Source organism: Meriones unguiculatus, chromosome 15 (genome assembly GCF_030254825.1).
Source record: "Meriones unguiculatus strain TT.TT164.6M chromosome 15, Bangor_MerUng_6.1, whole genome shotgun sequence".
In the NCBI taxonomy this organism is placed as follows: Eukaryota; Metazoa; Chordata; class Mammalia; order Rodentia; family Muridae; genus Meriones; species Meriones unguiculatus.
This window is the reverse complement of record NC_083362.1, coordinates 6,302,411-6,317,675: the sequence shown is the minus strand read 5'-3', so window position 1 is coordinate 6,317,675 and position 15,265 is coordinate 6,302,411. Positions and strand designations below refer to the sequence as shown.

The 15,265-nt window shown below is 54.3% G+C and overlaps 1 protein-coding gene across 2 annotated transcripts in view; it reads left to right on the top strand.

Annotated features, from left to right (window-relative positions):
- Positions 1 to 9,983, top strand: part of Fbxl18 (F-box and leucine rich repeat protein 18) — a 50,500-nt gene extending 40,517 nt beyond the window's left edge. Inside the window, exon 5 of one of the 2 annotated variants that reach the window (XM_060368064.1) lies at positions 9,692 to 9,983. In XM_060368064.1, the coding sequence (XP_060224047.1) occupies positions 9,692 to 9,704 (13 nt within the window). In that variant the 3' untranslated portion in view covers positions 9,705 to 9,983. Of the gene's footprint in view, positions 1 to 9,213; positions 9,594 to 9,691 lie in introns of those variants that run through there. The other variant, XM_060368063.1, reaches the window with a different exon arrangement.
- The last annotated feature ends 5,282 nt before the right edge of the window (positions 9,984 to 15,265 follow it).

The following is a 15,265-nucleotide window of genomic DNA, read 5'->3' as shown; positions in this document are numbered from 1 at the left end:
GATTCTAGGCAGGTGCTCTACCACTGAGCCACACCTCAGCCCCTCACTGGGGGATTCTAGGCAGGGGCTCTACCACTGAGCCACACCCCAGCCCCTCACTGGGGGATTCTAGGCAGGGGCTCCACCACTGAGCCACACCCACTGTGTCTTACTGAGGAATGCTGAGCAAGTACTTCACAGCTGTGCGAAGCCTCCAGCCTTTAACCTTTTTAAACACTGTGGAACACACACCATGCAGTCTTTTGTGTTTTGTTTCCTGTTTGTTTGTCTTGAGGCAGGGTCTCATTGTGTAGCCCTGGCTGTCCTAGAACTCACTATACAGACCAGGATGGCCTCCACCTCACAGAGATCCACCTGCCTCTGCCTCCCAAGTGCTGGGATTAATGGTGTGCACCACTATACCCAGTACCATATAGTTTTCATACTTTAACTAGTCAAGTGCATTTCAGGCAACTGTGGCAAACACTCAAAACCATTTACTTTCAGTTTCTGCTTCCCAAACTCTAACCCTGTCCCTATTAAACATGGCTCTTCCTCTCTCCCCAGCCCCTGGCACTCACCATTCTATTTTCTTTCTTTCTTTTTGTTTGTTTGAGACAGGGTTTCTCTGTGTAGCCTTGGCTGGACCAGGCTGGGCTCAAACTCAGACATCCACCTGCCTCTGCCTCCCTGAGTGCTGGGATCACAGGCGTGAGCCACCACGCCAGGCTCATAAATATTTTTAAAAAAGAACATTTGTCCTTTTAACAGCAAGCCCTCAAACCTTCCTCTTCGGCTGCGTGTTAAGCTGCATGCCATTCTTGTCCTCCTGCAAGGTCCCCGCAGGAACCTCCCAGGCCTGCAGAGCAAGGCGCTGGCCCCATTCCTGGGAGTGAGTGGTCTAGAAGAGAGTCAAGCAGTGTGACAGGGTGGAACCCGCTGTGTGCACTGTGCAGGGGAGGGGAGAGTGTTATGCACTTGAGTGACAAGGACGAGGCCAGAGCTGGAGGCTGAGGGGGCCAGCCAAGGTCTGGGGAGGTGGCTCAGGCTGCAAAGTCCTGCATGAAGAAGACTTGAGCTTCATCCTGGAACTATCTGAAAGAGCTGGGCATGGCTTTGTGTGCTTGGAGACTGGAGGCCTGCCAGCCTAGACTCACTGGTGAGCTTCAGACCAGTGAGACCCAGTCTCAGGACAGTCTCAGCAGAGAGAGATGCAGCCAAGGCCAGGTCCCGCCTCTTTCTGGATGCTTTGTTCGGGTTTCCTGTGTTTTGTGTTGGCATGGACTCTGGAGGCTTCCCCAAGACACAAAGAGCTGAGGTCTTTCCAGGTGAAGTGGCACCAGCCTTTAATCCCAGCACTCAGGGAGGCAGAGCAGGCCCATCTCTGTGAGTTCAAGGCCAGCCTGGTCTACAAAGTGAGTTTGGAACAGCCAAGGCTACACAGAGAAACCCTGTCTTAGAAAAACAAGAGAGAGAGAGAGAAAGAGAGAGAGAGAGCACTGAGGTCTTCATGGAGATGGATGGGGCAGAGCCAGGAGACAGGCTGGCGGCCCAAACAGCAGCGGGACCAGCCCCTCAAGCCACTACAACTCCCTAGTCTCACTTAGGTCTGGCCCTGTTTCTGCCTGTGCTAGTCAGGGGCTGTGGCCAGACCAGGCTGTGAGGACCAGGTATGGTAGACCTGATGCCAAGAAGAGGTATGAGGTTTCCATGCCTGCTTCTGGCCTGTGTCTTCAACTAACAATGCCTGAGGGCCCAGGGCTGTGCCAAGTTAGAGCCCAGGACATATGCTCATTCTGTTGACTCTTCATGGTCCTGGGCAGAGAGCTATGGTGGCACAGACTGAGAGATAAAGAGACAGAGAAAGAGAGAAACAGTTAGAGAGAAACAGAGACAGCAAGGCAGTGATGGAAGGGAGAAGGAAGAAAGATGAGCAAGTTAGTCTGGGGTGTGGCTCAGTACTCGGCCCCCTGCCAGCCCCTGGGTCTCTCTGGCAGGGTACTCGGCTCCCTGCCAGCCACTGGGTCCCTCTGGAGTGACATGGTCACTATTTACGTGGTCCTATCTAGATGTCCCTAGGTGTCCCTAGGGGAAAGATGGGTACAGTGCAGAGCTGTGCAGAATTGAGCGGACAGCCCGTCCTGGACCCTCTTTCCCCTGTTGGCAGTATCTTCTGTGACCAGCTCAGGCTGGGACTTTGGGGGCCATCACCTGTACTCACAAAGTTTTTACCCATCATGCTGCTGGGTGGGTGGCTAGACCACCCCGAGGGTGTGGCGGGCCAAAGAGGAGGGCCCTCTCCAGCTGTCAGAATCTCTCAGACTGTCAGGTGTGGGTGGGGTGGTCCAGGCCCTGGTGGAGGTGGCGAGGCCACAGGTGAACTTAGGACAGGCAGCGGGGATGCAGGGCTTCAGCCTCTGCCAATTCTCACCCCCAAGACTCACAGGGGCGACCGAGCAGGTTCAGAACTAGCTGGGTGCTGCTCTGAAGGCAGTCTCTCTGGGATGGCTTTTAGGTAGGGTCTCAAGTAGCCCAGGCTGGCCTTAAACTCACTATGTAGGATGACCTTGAACTTCTAATCCTCTTGCCTCTACTTCCCAAGTCTGGGAACCAGGGGTTGCATCACTGTGCATGGTTTATGGGCGTGCCGGGGACCCAACCAGGACTTGTGCGCGTTAAGCAGTTTATCAACTGAGCCCCTCTGGAGTGTCCACCTTTTTATTGTAGAGAATCAGGGCAGCGGGGAGCAGACACAGGACGCTGTCCCGGGACAGGCCTGCCGTTGGAACCGTCGCCCTGCTCTCTCTCCTACAGACCACCTAGGCAACCCCTCCCTGTCTCAGCTTCACGGAGGTGCTGGGAGCCTCTTCTGTGGTTGCCATAGAGATGGGGCAAGTGGCCAGCAGATGTCACCAAAGCCTGCAGAATCCAGAGGAGTTGCAAAGATGGTTGGGGGCTCTGGGGTCCCTCTCCCTCAGGCTCGGGTGTGTGTGTTCTAAGAGGGATCATCCCAGACTGCTAAAGCTACATCGGCCTGGGGACAATCCGCCATTGAGAACACAGCCCAGGACAGCAGGGAGTGAAACATTCCTTCCACCGCTGCGGAGAACTGACACCCACAGGGTTCAAGGTGGGATGGATGAATCTATGGAGTCTGATGCCTTTGGGAAACTGTGCCTAGGGCTGGCCTGGTGCAGGCTGCAAAGCTTGGACTGTCTTGGTGTTTTGTTTGTTTTTTCCAGACAGGGTTTCTCTGTGTAGCCCTGGCTGTCCTGGAACTCACTCTGTAGACCAGGCTGGCCTAGAACTAAGAGATCCACCTGCCTCTGCCTGCAGAGTACTGGGATTAAGGGTGTGTGACAGCACCCAGCCCCAGATTTCCTTTCAACAGCTGTCTGTGATGTATGTTAGTCACCTAGTAACGCCCTTAGTTACCAAACAAATGGATGCAGTAACATGTTGTATTCAGGGAGCCCTTATTTTACTGCTCTGCTTTTCATTTTCTACACAAGGTCTTACGTGTGGCATGTAACTCCACCATAGTGTAGCTGAGAACGAGCTTGGCCTTTCCCGTCTCCACCTCGTCAGGATGGACAGCAGGACCTGTCAAAGGATTTGGGGGCCATGTTCTCAGAACCAAGGCACATCCCAGGATCAGGGGAAGCTGCACTCCAGGCAAACTCAGGTTTGGGTGAATCCCTTCAAAGGTCAGATACCTCCACATGCCTTTCCTGGAAGGCCTTCAGGGGGCACTGGTGAGCCCAAGTCCCCCCGCCACACCACACCACACCACACCATTCAGATGAAAAGGCTGGGCGGACACTCCACGGGGAAGGACTTCGGCAGGATTTATCTCCTGGCAAAGTCGTTGCTTCTTACCGGGGTCCCCTCGATCAACAATGCTTCCCGCCCCCTCCTGCCAGAGCTGACCTCTCAGGGGTCCCCACAGCACAGCTGTGAAACGAGCTGCCAGTTGGTACCTTGAAGATGTGGCTGTTGACGGAAGAGAGCCGAAAGCATCCGCCAATACTTCCTTCACGTTAACAAAAATGTAAATAGAGGCGTTTGCGTGAATACTGATCACGCCAGCCAGCTGTGAAGGGAAGCTGATGCCTACATTATCCAAGCTCCCACGGGCAGAGGTTGGGGGCCCTGGTTCTCCCAAGGCTGCGCACGCAGCGCTGTGATGCTGCTCTGAGCCACTGCTGTCTGATGGTGCAACTGGCTTCTATGCAGCCGCCGTCCCCCAGTCCAGCATCCAGTGAGCCAGGAGTTGTCCCTTCGGATCGAAACGTTCTTCTGAGTCTTGGCTGCCGAACGAACTCCTATTCATCCCTGAAAACCCTACCAAGTGACTGTCACTTCCTTCGCTGAATGGATATTCACTGAACTCTGCTGGGCTTTTCCATGGGAAAGGGTGGCGACAGAACAAAGGGCTGGGCAATGTTGTGTCCCCTCCAAAAGCTGACATCCTAAAATCCAGAAGGATAGTGAGGTCCTCTGCACTGCTGCGACAAAATGCCTGGTAACTTAAGGAATACTTATTTTGGCTTTCATTTCAGAGGATTCCAGCCCATCATGGTAGGGTTTCCAAGGATGAATAGGAGTTCGTTAAGCAGAGGAGACACAGGAACTTGAAAGACAGGCCCTTGCTGGCTCACAAGTTGAGTGCTTTGGGCCTGGGGCAGGAAAGCTAGGCCAGCGGCCCTGAGGTCAGTGTGACCTCAGCACTGTGAATGTACAAAGAGATGAAATATTTGCAAGCCAGGAAGCTGCCTCACCAGACACATCTGCTTATAGCCTTGAACTCTGGCTGCCCAAGTGAGCAGCGGGGACTCAGCCCCACCAGGCCGTAGAAATCAGTACTTCTGGTCAGTCTTGGAGGAGCTCTGTGTTGGAGGGAGACTGGAGTGGAGCTCCCCCCCACCCAACTGAAACCTTCTACTAGGGAGGGAGGCTCCTTGGGGCTCGGGAAAATACAACTCACAAATCTCAGGGAGTCTGTGAAATTTACAGACACCAGAGGCCTCTCCCTCCCCGAGGTTACTAAGCAGTAAGGAGCTGGGGGTTGAGCACTGGCCCCAGGGCATTCAGACTGTCTCCTCCGTCAGGGTCGGGTCTGAAGTGTGCCCCACAGGCGCCTGTGTTGGAACACTTGGTCCTCGGCTGGGGCACTGTTGGGAAAGACGATTCTTGGGGAAGCGGGGCAGAGCTGGCAGCCACTCCCTGGGCTGTTTTGTTGTGTAGTGAGAGCCGTGTGCGTCTACCCTACACTACCACGAACTCTCTCCTGCCCTTCTAGCCACCGAGGTCTGTACCTTTTTTTTTCAGGCAAGTTAATTTTGTCAGGTGTTTGGGCGTAGCCCTGAGAAAGTAACTAATATAGTCTCACAATCTACATCCTGAGCAGGCTGGGTCCTTCTGTCATCCTTCTTACCCTAAGAGAAACTGAGCTAAGGTGCTTCTGAGCCGAGAGATGGGTACCTGAAACCAAACTCCAGTCCTCTGAAAGAGCAACACAAGCTCCCAGCCCCTCAGCCTTCTCTCTTTCTTTGATTTTATTTATTATGTATATAGTACTCTGCCTGCATGTACACCTGCAAGCCAGAAGAGGGCACCAGATCTCACTATAGATGGTTATGAGCCACCATGTGGTCGCTGGACATTGAACTCAGGACCTTTAGAACAGCCAGTGTTCTTAACCTCTGAGCCGTCTCTCCAGCCCCTTCCTTCCTTTCAGAACCCTCACGTTTATGGGGGAAGGGGAGAAGGGAAGTTTGTGGGTGTCCATTCCCACCCACCGAAGTCCCTGAGCCATTGCCTCGTCGGTCCTCTCTTTTGTGGGTGAGGAAAGAGGGCTGGGTGAGCTGAGGGTGGATCTGGACTTAGCTGATGTGCAGTGCGGGAAGCAGAGAAGGGGGATGGGGGCAAATTTGGGATGCACAGGGTTAGAAGGGGCAGCTAGTATTGCATTGGCTGGTGACTGGTGGCTGTGGCCTTGGCAAATGTCACAGGTAGGGGATTTCTCCTGGCTCCCTGTAGCTTGGGCTGCCCCTCTGGGGTCCCCCAGGCCCAGGGTGCATTGCGAGGAGGCCGGAAGCTTGATCAGTGATGGAGCTGGTGCTGTGCGGCCCTCTCTGTGCCTGTCTCCCCGGTGTCCTCCTTCCCCCACCCCTCCCCAGGGGCTAATCTGACTTCTCATTGTCCTGGGTGGATGTCCCTGTCATGTCTGTTCTTGTTCTCCTTGGAGAGGTGGGTCTGAGAGCCTGGGGCTCGCCTGTCATTCTTTCCTTTTCCTTTGGAGACAGGCACTTTCTGTGTGGGCCAGCCTGGCCTAGAACTTGCTAAGGAGACCAGGTTGGCTTAAGCTGGCAGAGAGCTGCCTCTGCCCCCTCGTACTGGAACTAAGGGTGCGAGCCTCCATGCCCTTGCTTTCCTTTCCTTTTTTGACTGGTTCTTGGTAGCCCAGGCTGGCCCAGGCTGAGGATGACCTTGTCTTCCCCTCCTCCTGTCTCAAGTGCTGGAATGGCAGGCGTGTGCCACCGCACCCACCTCTTGCTAAGTCATCTATTCAGTACCTGCCGGCAAGGGCGGCTTAGCCAGGGACACACGGAACGAACGCCCAGAAGCAGCGGGGCCACTGTGTGTAGCCTGGGCCGCAATAGGCTCCAGCTAGCTTCAGGGAGCCCTTCCTGTGCTGGCTCGCCCGGGTGCTGTCAGTCGGGACTCCTCTGGGACCCCTCCCTGCTGCACAGCTCCCCCAGACCCAGGGGGTCTCAGCCTGCCAACTTCTTCCTGCTGGCTCTGGGTCCCAGGGTGGAAGCCAGCCCCGGCTGAGCCTGGCTGCCCCTCATGACCTGCTCTGGGAGTCACGCCCTGTTCCTGGTTATAAGGGCGTGTGGAGCGCACACTGACACTGAGGAAAAGGACACTGGGTGACCACTGTGGGCAGGTCTGTTGGCTCATAAGACTTGCTGGGAAGGCTGGTCTGGTTGCCAGGGGAGAGCATTTAGAAATATCTACTTATATAATCCTGTGTGCGTGCGCGCGCGTGCGTGCACCTGAGTGTGAGTCTGCACCACATGCCTGTACCCGTCTGAGGTCAAAGGAGAGCATCGGGGCAACAGATCTCCAGGATCTGGAGTTACATGTGGTGGTGAGCTGCCATGAGGGGGCTGGGACTCGAACCTGGGTCCTCTGGAGGAACAGCTAGTGCTCTTGATCACTGAGCCATCCCTTTAACCCCATAGGAAAGGTTTTTTTTTTTTTTTTTGTTTTTGTTTTCTAAGACAGGGTTTCTCTGTGTAGCCTTGGCTATCCTGGACTCACTCTGTAGACCAGGCTGGCCTCGAACTCACAGAGATCTGCCTGCCTCTGCCTCCTGAGTGCTGGGATTTCAGGTGTGCACCACCACAGCCGGCTCAGGAAGGGCATTTTATCAAGTCTGGAATTAAAGAAAGAATTAAAACTGTGACCTGGTGGAGTGTGGAGGGAAGGAAGGAGGGAGAAGGAAAGGGAGGCGGGGAAGAGGAAAAGGAGACTGAAGAGGAGGGAGAGGAAGGGGAGGGGAGGAGGGAGAAGGAAGGGAGGAAGAAGAGGAGGAGGGTGAGAATGAAGAGAAGAAGCAAAAATAGAGAATGGTGAGGAGAAGGGAGGGGCAGAAAGAGGAGGAGGACGAAGGGGAGGAAGCGGAAGGGAGAAGAGTCCTGGTATTCTGGACTTGTCCCCTGGACACATCCTGAGACAGAGGTGGCCTCCTGGAGATGACCATGGCGACCCTCCTGCCTCCCGGTCTGCAGGTCAGTCCCTGCCTTAGGCAGAGCGCTGGCTCCTTCTGCCCGGGGTTACTCCTTTCAGGACTGACTCTCCCAGTGTGATTCCAGGGCCTCCCCGCCCCTTCCTTGCTGTCAACCTGAGCTTGACCAGGTCCTACACTGACCAGAGGAAACCGACATCTGCAGGGAAAGGGGCCAATAGGAAGGGAAACTGAGTGACTTGACAGCCAGGGAGAGCTGTGTTCTAGACCCATTCATACCCCAGGGGGTCTGGACTTTGTAGTTAAAAGGTCATTTTTAAGACAGGGTTTCTCTGTGTAGCCCTGGCTGTCCTGGAACTCACTCCCTAGACCTGGTCTCAAACTCAGCGTAGGCAAGTGCTCTGCCACTGAGAGACATACACAGACCCCTCCCCACCTTTTATTTGAAGACCTGTCTCATGTATCCCAGGCTAGACCCAAATTAACTATGTAGCTTAGACTGTCTATGAACTCTTTTTTTTTTTTTTGTTTTGATTTGCTGTTGTTGTTTTTGTGACAGGGTTTCTCTGTGTAGCCTTGGCTGCCCTGGAACTCACTTTGTAGACCAGGCTGGTGTCAAACTCAAGAGATCTGCCTGCCTCTACTGGGATCACCACTACTGGGCATGGCTTTGAACTCTTGATCCTCCTGCTTACATAGCTCAAGGGAATATGGCAAGATACTGCACCAGGCCCAACTTCTGTAACTCATTTTAAAATAATTTATTTTTATTGTAAAATTTGATTTGACTTGAAAATTGACTTATTACGCGCACTAATGCTGAATTCAGTATTTGCAGAGGCCAGAAGGGGTCGTCAATCCCTTGGAGGGAGAGTTTCAGGCAGTGATGGGACGCTCCACTGTGGTCGCTGGGAACTGGACTTGAAACCGATAAGCCACCTCTCCAGCCTTTCAACAGTTTAAAAATCACACTTATTGCTGGGCACGGTGGTGCATGCCTGTAATGCCAGCGTTCTGGGAGGCAGAGCCAGTCAGATCCCTGTGAACTCAGGGCCAGCCCGGTCTACCCAGTGAGTCCAGGGCTACAGCCAGGGCTACACAGGGAAACCAAACACACAGACACTTAATAAAAAGAAGAGATCACAGGCTCAGTAGATGAAGGGTTAAGCAAGTGTAAGGGCCTCAGTTCGAGTCTGGATTGCCCGGACAGCTGTCAGGTTGGACAGGGCAGAGGGTCTGAACTATCACCACTCTGACGGGAAGATGGGCGGCAGAGGCAGGAGAACCCCCGGAAACTGGTGAAGCAGCTGGCCTGGTGGACACAGCAGGGACCCAGGAGAGGCCCTGCCTCGGACAAAGTGGAAGTCAGGGACTCACCCCAGAGGCTGCCGTCTGTCCTCCACATTCACTCACACACGTGTGCGCGCGCGCACACACACACGCTCACACACACTCACACAGTGATTTCTTTTTTAAAGACTGTATCTAGGACTGTAGAGATGGCTCAGCGGTGGAGAGCACCAGGGGATCCAGGTTTGGTTTTCAGCACCCACGAAGTAGCTCACACCCATTAGTAAGTAACTCTCTTCTGACTCTGCAGACGAATGCTCATGCACATAAAATACAACGAAAAAATGTCCTTTTAAAAATAGCCATGTCTGAAATACATTCCTCTAGGTACAAATAAAAAATTAATCACCTACTCTCTGAAGCTAATGGCTACTGGTATATTTGCTGATTGAAGGATTGAAATACAGGGTCTCACTGTGTAGAGCAGGCTGGCCTCCAATCAGAGATCCCATTGACTCTGTGCTAGGATTAAAGGCATGTGCTATCATGCCTGAAAAATTATCAGTATTTGTTTAGGAGCTTGCTGTTTTCTGTCTCTGCCCATTTGTTATCAGAGCAAATGTTTTATTCTATTTTAACAATGTGTATATGTGTTTTTGTGCATAGATACGTGTACTGAGTCAGTGCAGGAGCTCCCTAAAGCAAGACCCCTGGATCTGGAATTACAGGGATCTGTGAGCTGTCTGAAGCATGAGTTGGGAATGGAACTCAGGTCCTCTGCAAGAGCTAAGAAACTGCTAAGTCACCCGTTCAGCCTGTTTTATTCAATTATTTTGGTTTTTCATGACAGTGTTTCTCTGTGTAGCCTTGTCTGCCCTGAAGATCAGGCTTACCTCGAACTCATGAGATCCACCTGCCTCTGCCTCCCAAGTGCTTGGATTAAAGGCATGCAGCACAATGCTTGACTGTCCTATTTATTTTTATTATTTTTGGTCGACTGTGTGTGTGTGTGTGTGTGTGTTGCATTCTATAGCATCAGACACAACAGGGTGGAGCTGATTCCCTCTTTCTTATCCCACTCCCTCACTGGGGGTTTCTAGGCAGGTGCTCTACCACTGAGCCACACCCCAGCCCCTCACTGGGGGATTCTAGGCAGGTGCTCTACCACTGAACCACACCCCAGCCCCTCACTGGGGAATTCTAGGCAGGGGCTCTACCACTGAGCCACACCCCACCCCTCTACTTTCTGGGACACAGCCTCACTCAATTGCTCAGGCTAGCCCTGAGTTGTCACCCTCATGCTTAGCCTCCTGGATGCCAGGATCACTGGATGTTTCACGGTGCCTGGCTGGGGGTGACTTTGCTATCAAAGCAAGCTCTCTTTGGCAGTCACCCTGTCACTGTGTCTCAATGTGGAACGCCCCATGGCCCAGGAGGAGGCCCTGGAAGATGCTGCTGCGCCATGCTCTTATTTTTGCATACATCCACAAGGCATATTCCCCGCTCCCCTTTTTTATTCATTTGTTTCCTTCTTTAGACAAGCTCTCACTATGTAAACATCTAGACTGGCTTCAAACTCACAATTGCCCTGCCTCAGCCTCTCTTGTAAATCGGTTACTCTCAGGTATTCAGCGACAGCCACACAGAACAGACTAAGACACCATCCACTGGCAGACGTGAACAGAAAATGGTAAATCAAACCAGCAGGATATTACCAAACTCAAAGGGACGTTCTGGGAGAAGCGGCTGCACGAGTGAGCCCGGGAACATCGGGCAGGGTGAAATGCGCCACTCGGGACAGAGGGCCTCTGGGGTGACAGGTGGGGAAAGATGCTTTCTACAGGGTGCTGTACACATCATGGCATGTATACACACACACTCACACACATACACACTATATAATCATACATACAAACACATATACACAGATACACATACAATCACATATACAGAGACACATACATATACACATACACATATTCAAATACACATATACACAAACATACAGACAGACACAAACACTACACACACACACACACTCATGCACACCACACACACTTGGGGCCTCAACCTAAGCAGAGCCTTGGGTGATGGCTGGAGAAGGCTGTGTTTCCGGGGCACAGGCTCAGCTTGGGAAGATGAGAGCACCTCGGACGAACGCTTGCGGTGGACCCGTGAGTGTGCTTAAGTGCTAACGTGCAGGGCTGCGGGGATGGCTCAGTGCGCAGAGAGGAAGCCGTGCCTCTGACATCCCTGGGCACTGCACACACACACACATTCACACCCCCACCCCCATACAAACACATACCCCCACACCCATACACACATTCCTATACACACCCCCACACATTCATACACACACCTATACACACATAAACTCCCTGCCACACCCATCCACACACACACACACACGTCTATGTGGGCACATAATTGAAATGGATAAAAATAAAATCTTCATAAAAATGGGCAGGCTGGTCAGCCAGTGCCTTGTCCCTGCCTAGCCTGACCACCAGAGTGTGAAGCCGGGCACCCACATGGTGGCAGAGGGCCAACTCCTGCGAGTCGTCCTCTGACCTCCACACTTGCAACTGTGGCATATGCGGGTGCACACAAACACACACACACAAAACATAAATAAATGTGAAAACGTAAAAACTAGTCGAGCCAAGAGTCGTTGCGCACACTTTTAATCCCAGCATCCGGTAGGCGGAGTCAGACAGATCTCTTGAGTTCAAGGCCAGCCTGGTCTACAAAGTGAGACCGTCTCCACACTCCGTCCCCTTCACTCCCGACGCAGGGAGAGGCCCCGCCCCTCAGCCCCCAGGGTCTCTCCGTGTAGCCCTGGCCGGCCTCGGACCCACAGAGACCCCCAGCGCTGGGATTACGGGAATGAGGGTTTCTGTGCCGAGAAGAGGCACCATGAGCTCGGCAGCAATTACCAAGGAGAACACTTAACCGGCTTACAGTTCAGAGGTTTAGTCCTTCACCACCACGGTGGGAAGCAGGGCGGGGTCGGACAGGAGCTGCAGAAGGAGCCCAGGGCTCTACATCTTGATCCCAGGCAGCCGGAAGGGACCTGTGGGCCACACTGGGCGGAGCTTGAGCATAGGGGCCCTCAGGGCCCGCCCCACCGTGACGCACTTCCGCCAGAAAAGTGCCCCGCCTCCCAACTGTGCCACTCCCTGTGGAGCAAGCCTTCACCTGACAGTCTACGAGGGCGGTACCTGCGCCAGCCACCACAACGCTAAACTTTAGGCCGCCACACACTGGTTTGTCTTGAACTTGTGATCCCCCTGCCTCAGCCTCTCGCCTGCTAGGACGGCAGGGCTGTACTGTCTTGCTCTGGAAAGCGTCTCTTTCCACATGAGGCCATTTTGCAGTATTGTTGCTCTAACACAGGGTGACATTAATTTTTCCCCGGAAACAGCACTGTCAAAGCAGCTCCCAGGAGCAGGGCGATGATGGCTCAGTGCTTGCTGCTCAAGCGTGAGGACCTGACGCGCGCAACCTTTGCTCTAGGGAGTGTGCGGAGGGGCGGAGACCAACGGATTGCTTGGGGCTTGCCAGCAGCCAGCCCAGCTCTGGGTTCTACTAGAGGCTCTGTCTCAAGGGTGTAAGGCAGAGAGTGAAGGCGCAGGTGGCTCCCGACATCCTTGCGCACACCCACCTACACACAGGGACTGCTGTGAAGTCAGACGCGGTGAACCAGGGAGCTTACTGAAGTACAGGGTTCCTTGCAGGAGTGTGGTGACCTCCAATCACCTGGTGGATTGTTTAAATACGTGAACCACCTTGGGATGGGCCCAGGACGTGTGTGAGCTTTTTGTTTCGGTTTGGTTTTCGAGACAGGGTTTCTCTGTGTAGCCCCGGCTGTCCTGGACTCGCTCTGTTCACCAGGCTGGCCTCGAACTCACAGAGACCTGCCTGCCTCTGCCTCCTGAGTGCACCGCGTCCAGCTTTGTGAGGCCCTTTGTGAGGCTGGCTTTACTTTATGTGTCTCAGAGCCCACGTCTTCCCTCTATGATGGAATTTTGAGGAGACTGCTTCCTCGCACAGGAATTAGGGCTGGGGCGCCATCCGATTGTAACAGAGTCCCCCAGAAGAGGGAGCTGTACCAGGAGAATAGAGTCCAGTCCGTGCAGGGGCCATCCTGGAGGAGAATCAAGGTTTCCAGCAAAAAGCAAGCAAACAAACAAACAAAAAAGCCCAAACCAAAAACCGGTGGGCAGGCCCCCTGGCCAGAGCAGTTTTTTGTTTCCAGGGAGATGATGCACTGTGGCTGCTGAATCGGGGCTCGCACAGATGTTGTGGGGTCCCCCTGCCTCCTGCGCCCTCCTCTCCGAGGTACAAACAGAGGTGCCCTGCCTCGACGCTGCGAACGGCGGGTGCCTGTCAGGTTTGATCTTGGCAGGGTTTGTTTTGACTTTCAGCCGATGGGAAGGGGCTGACGTGTGGGTGGGTGCCCGGCTGGTGAGGAGAGGAGAGGGGCTTTCAAAGCCGTAGCCATGGGAAATGTTTTTCTTTCCCACTTGAAAGAAAATGAATGCTAACGAAAGATAAAAAGGAAAAAAAAAAAAAAAAAAGGAGGAGGAGTGAGGTGAAGAGAGATGAGAGAGAGGGGGCGGGAGAGAGACCTGTCTCAGGAGATTTGGAGGGTCAACCCCCTGCCATCTCTTCCCTGGCTGGGGGTGCGTGGCCTTAGACTGCCCCCCACTTCTGTGGGTCTTAGGGGCCCTCTCCAGTGCAGGGCGCCTCTGCCTGGCAGACAAGCCAGACACAGCAGCACACAGCAACAGAGGGGCTTGGAGTTGGGGGTAGGACTCTCCCCCAGGTCTGGATCTCCAGATTAATCCCTACGGGGTGTGGGGAGGAGCACCCACCTTTCTAACCACGCCCACCCTCCCCACCAGAGAGTCTCCTTGATTTTCCTGATTATAAAAACCTATAACCTGTGAAAAGCAGCCATCTATTGTGAGTATGTTGAGTATGGCCACAGGCCTGTTCTCTTTCTACCATTTCCAAGGTTGGCCCCCAGACTGCCAGTCTTGGTGGCAGGTGCCTTTATCTGCCAAGCCATCTTGCTGGCAAAGGCCGTATGGCTGAGCCCCCTATTTACTGAGTTTTGAGACGGGGAGAGACAGACCAATTGACTGAAATGCAGGTCTCCATTTGTTAAACGGCAGAGAATGGGCTTGAACTCCTGTTACCCCAACTTCCGCCTCTCAAGTTCTGGGAGTGTAGCTAGGCACCATTCAAGTTCTGGGAGTGTAGCTAGGCACCATTATAAATAACTGGAAAATGAATTAAAGCTAGAGTTTTACTCATTGTCCTCCTCACGCTGGCCGTCCTGAGTAGACTCCCAGACTACCACCTGCACCTGCCTCCGGAGCGCTGCGATATTAGGCAGCACCCCCCCCTTCAAGGCCCCCACGGCCTGAGGTGTAGACTGAGCTAGAGGCCTAGAGCTCTTGTGTGTGAACGGATTCCATTCACAGCACCAGAAGGGAGAAAGAGGACGTCCGAGGAGACCCCGAACTCCCAGCCCAAGCGACTTCCTGGATGTGTGACTGTGACCTCCGGATTTCTTTTAGGACAGCAGGCAGTGCGGCCCCCGAGCAGTGCGTCCGCAGCGGCTTCCCAGGGCAACGCGGAAAGAGCCGGGAGGGCTCAGCCGCAGGGGGTGGGCCGGCCCCAATTTGGAAGCGGCCAGCCCAGATTTGAAGGCACCACGTGGAGGGAGGCGGGAGGCCGGGAGCCGCCTCTGGGCGCCAGGCATGCTGTGGAATTTGCGCCGCAGCTCCCTAGCATGCACAGACAGGCCTGCCAGGCAGTCCCGCGGAGGCCCGAACAAAGCTGGGAGCCCGCGGGAAGGGGGAGGGGAGGGCCCTTCGCAGCCCAGGCGGCCCCCTCCCGGGGCACCGAGTCCCCGCCTAGGTGCAGCGGCCCTCCCCGAACACACGTGCTGCCAAGCCCTCCATTAGTCACCCTGGCACTCACACACATAAATCCGATTAGTCACACCCCGCACAAACTGGCTGCAGAACACACCCGGTCACACCCAGACAAAGACCCGAGGTCCCCGAAGAGGCCTCGATCGTCCGTCCGGGGTTCGTTCCCCGTTCCCCGGGGACCAGCATGGCGTTTGCGGAGGGGGCGCCGCAATCTGGGGTGCACAGGCCTCTTCGCAGCAGCGAATCCCCCGTTCCCGGGCCCCGCAGTACCCCTGACCTCTTTCCAAGC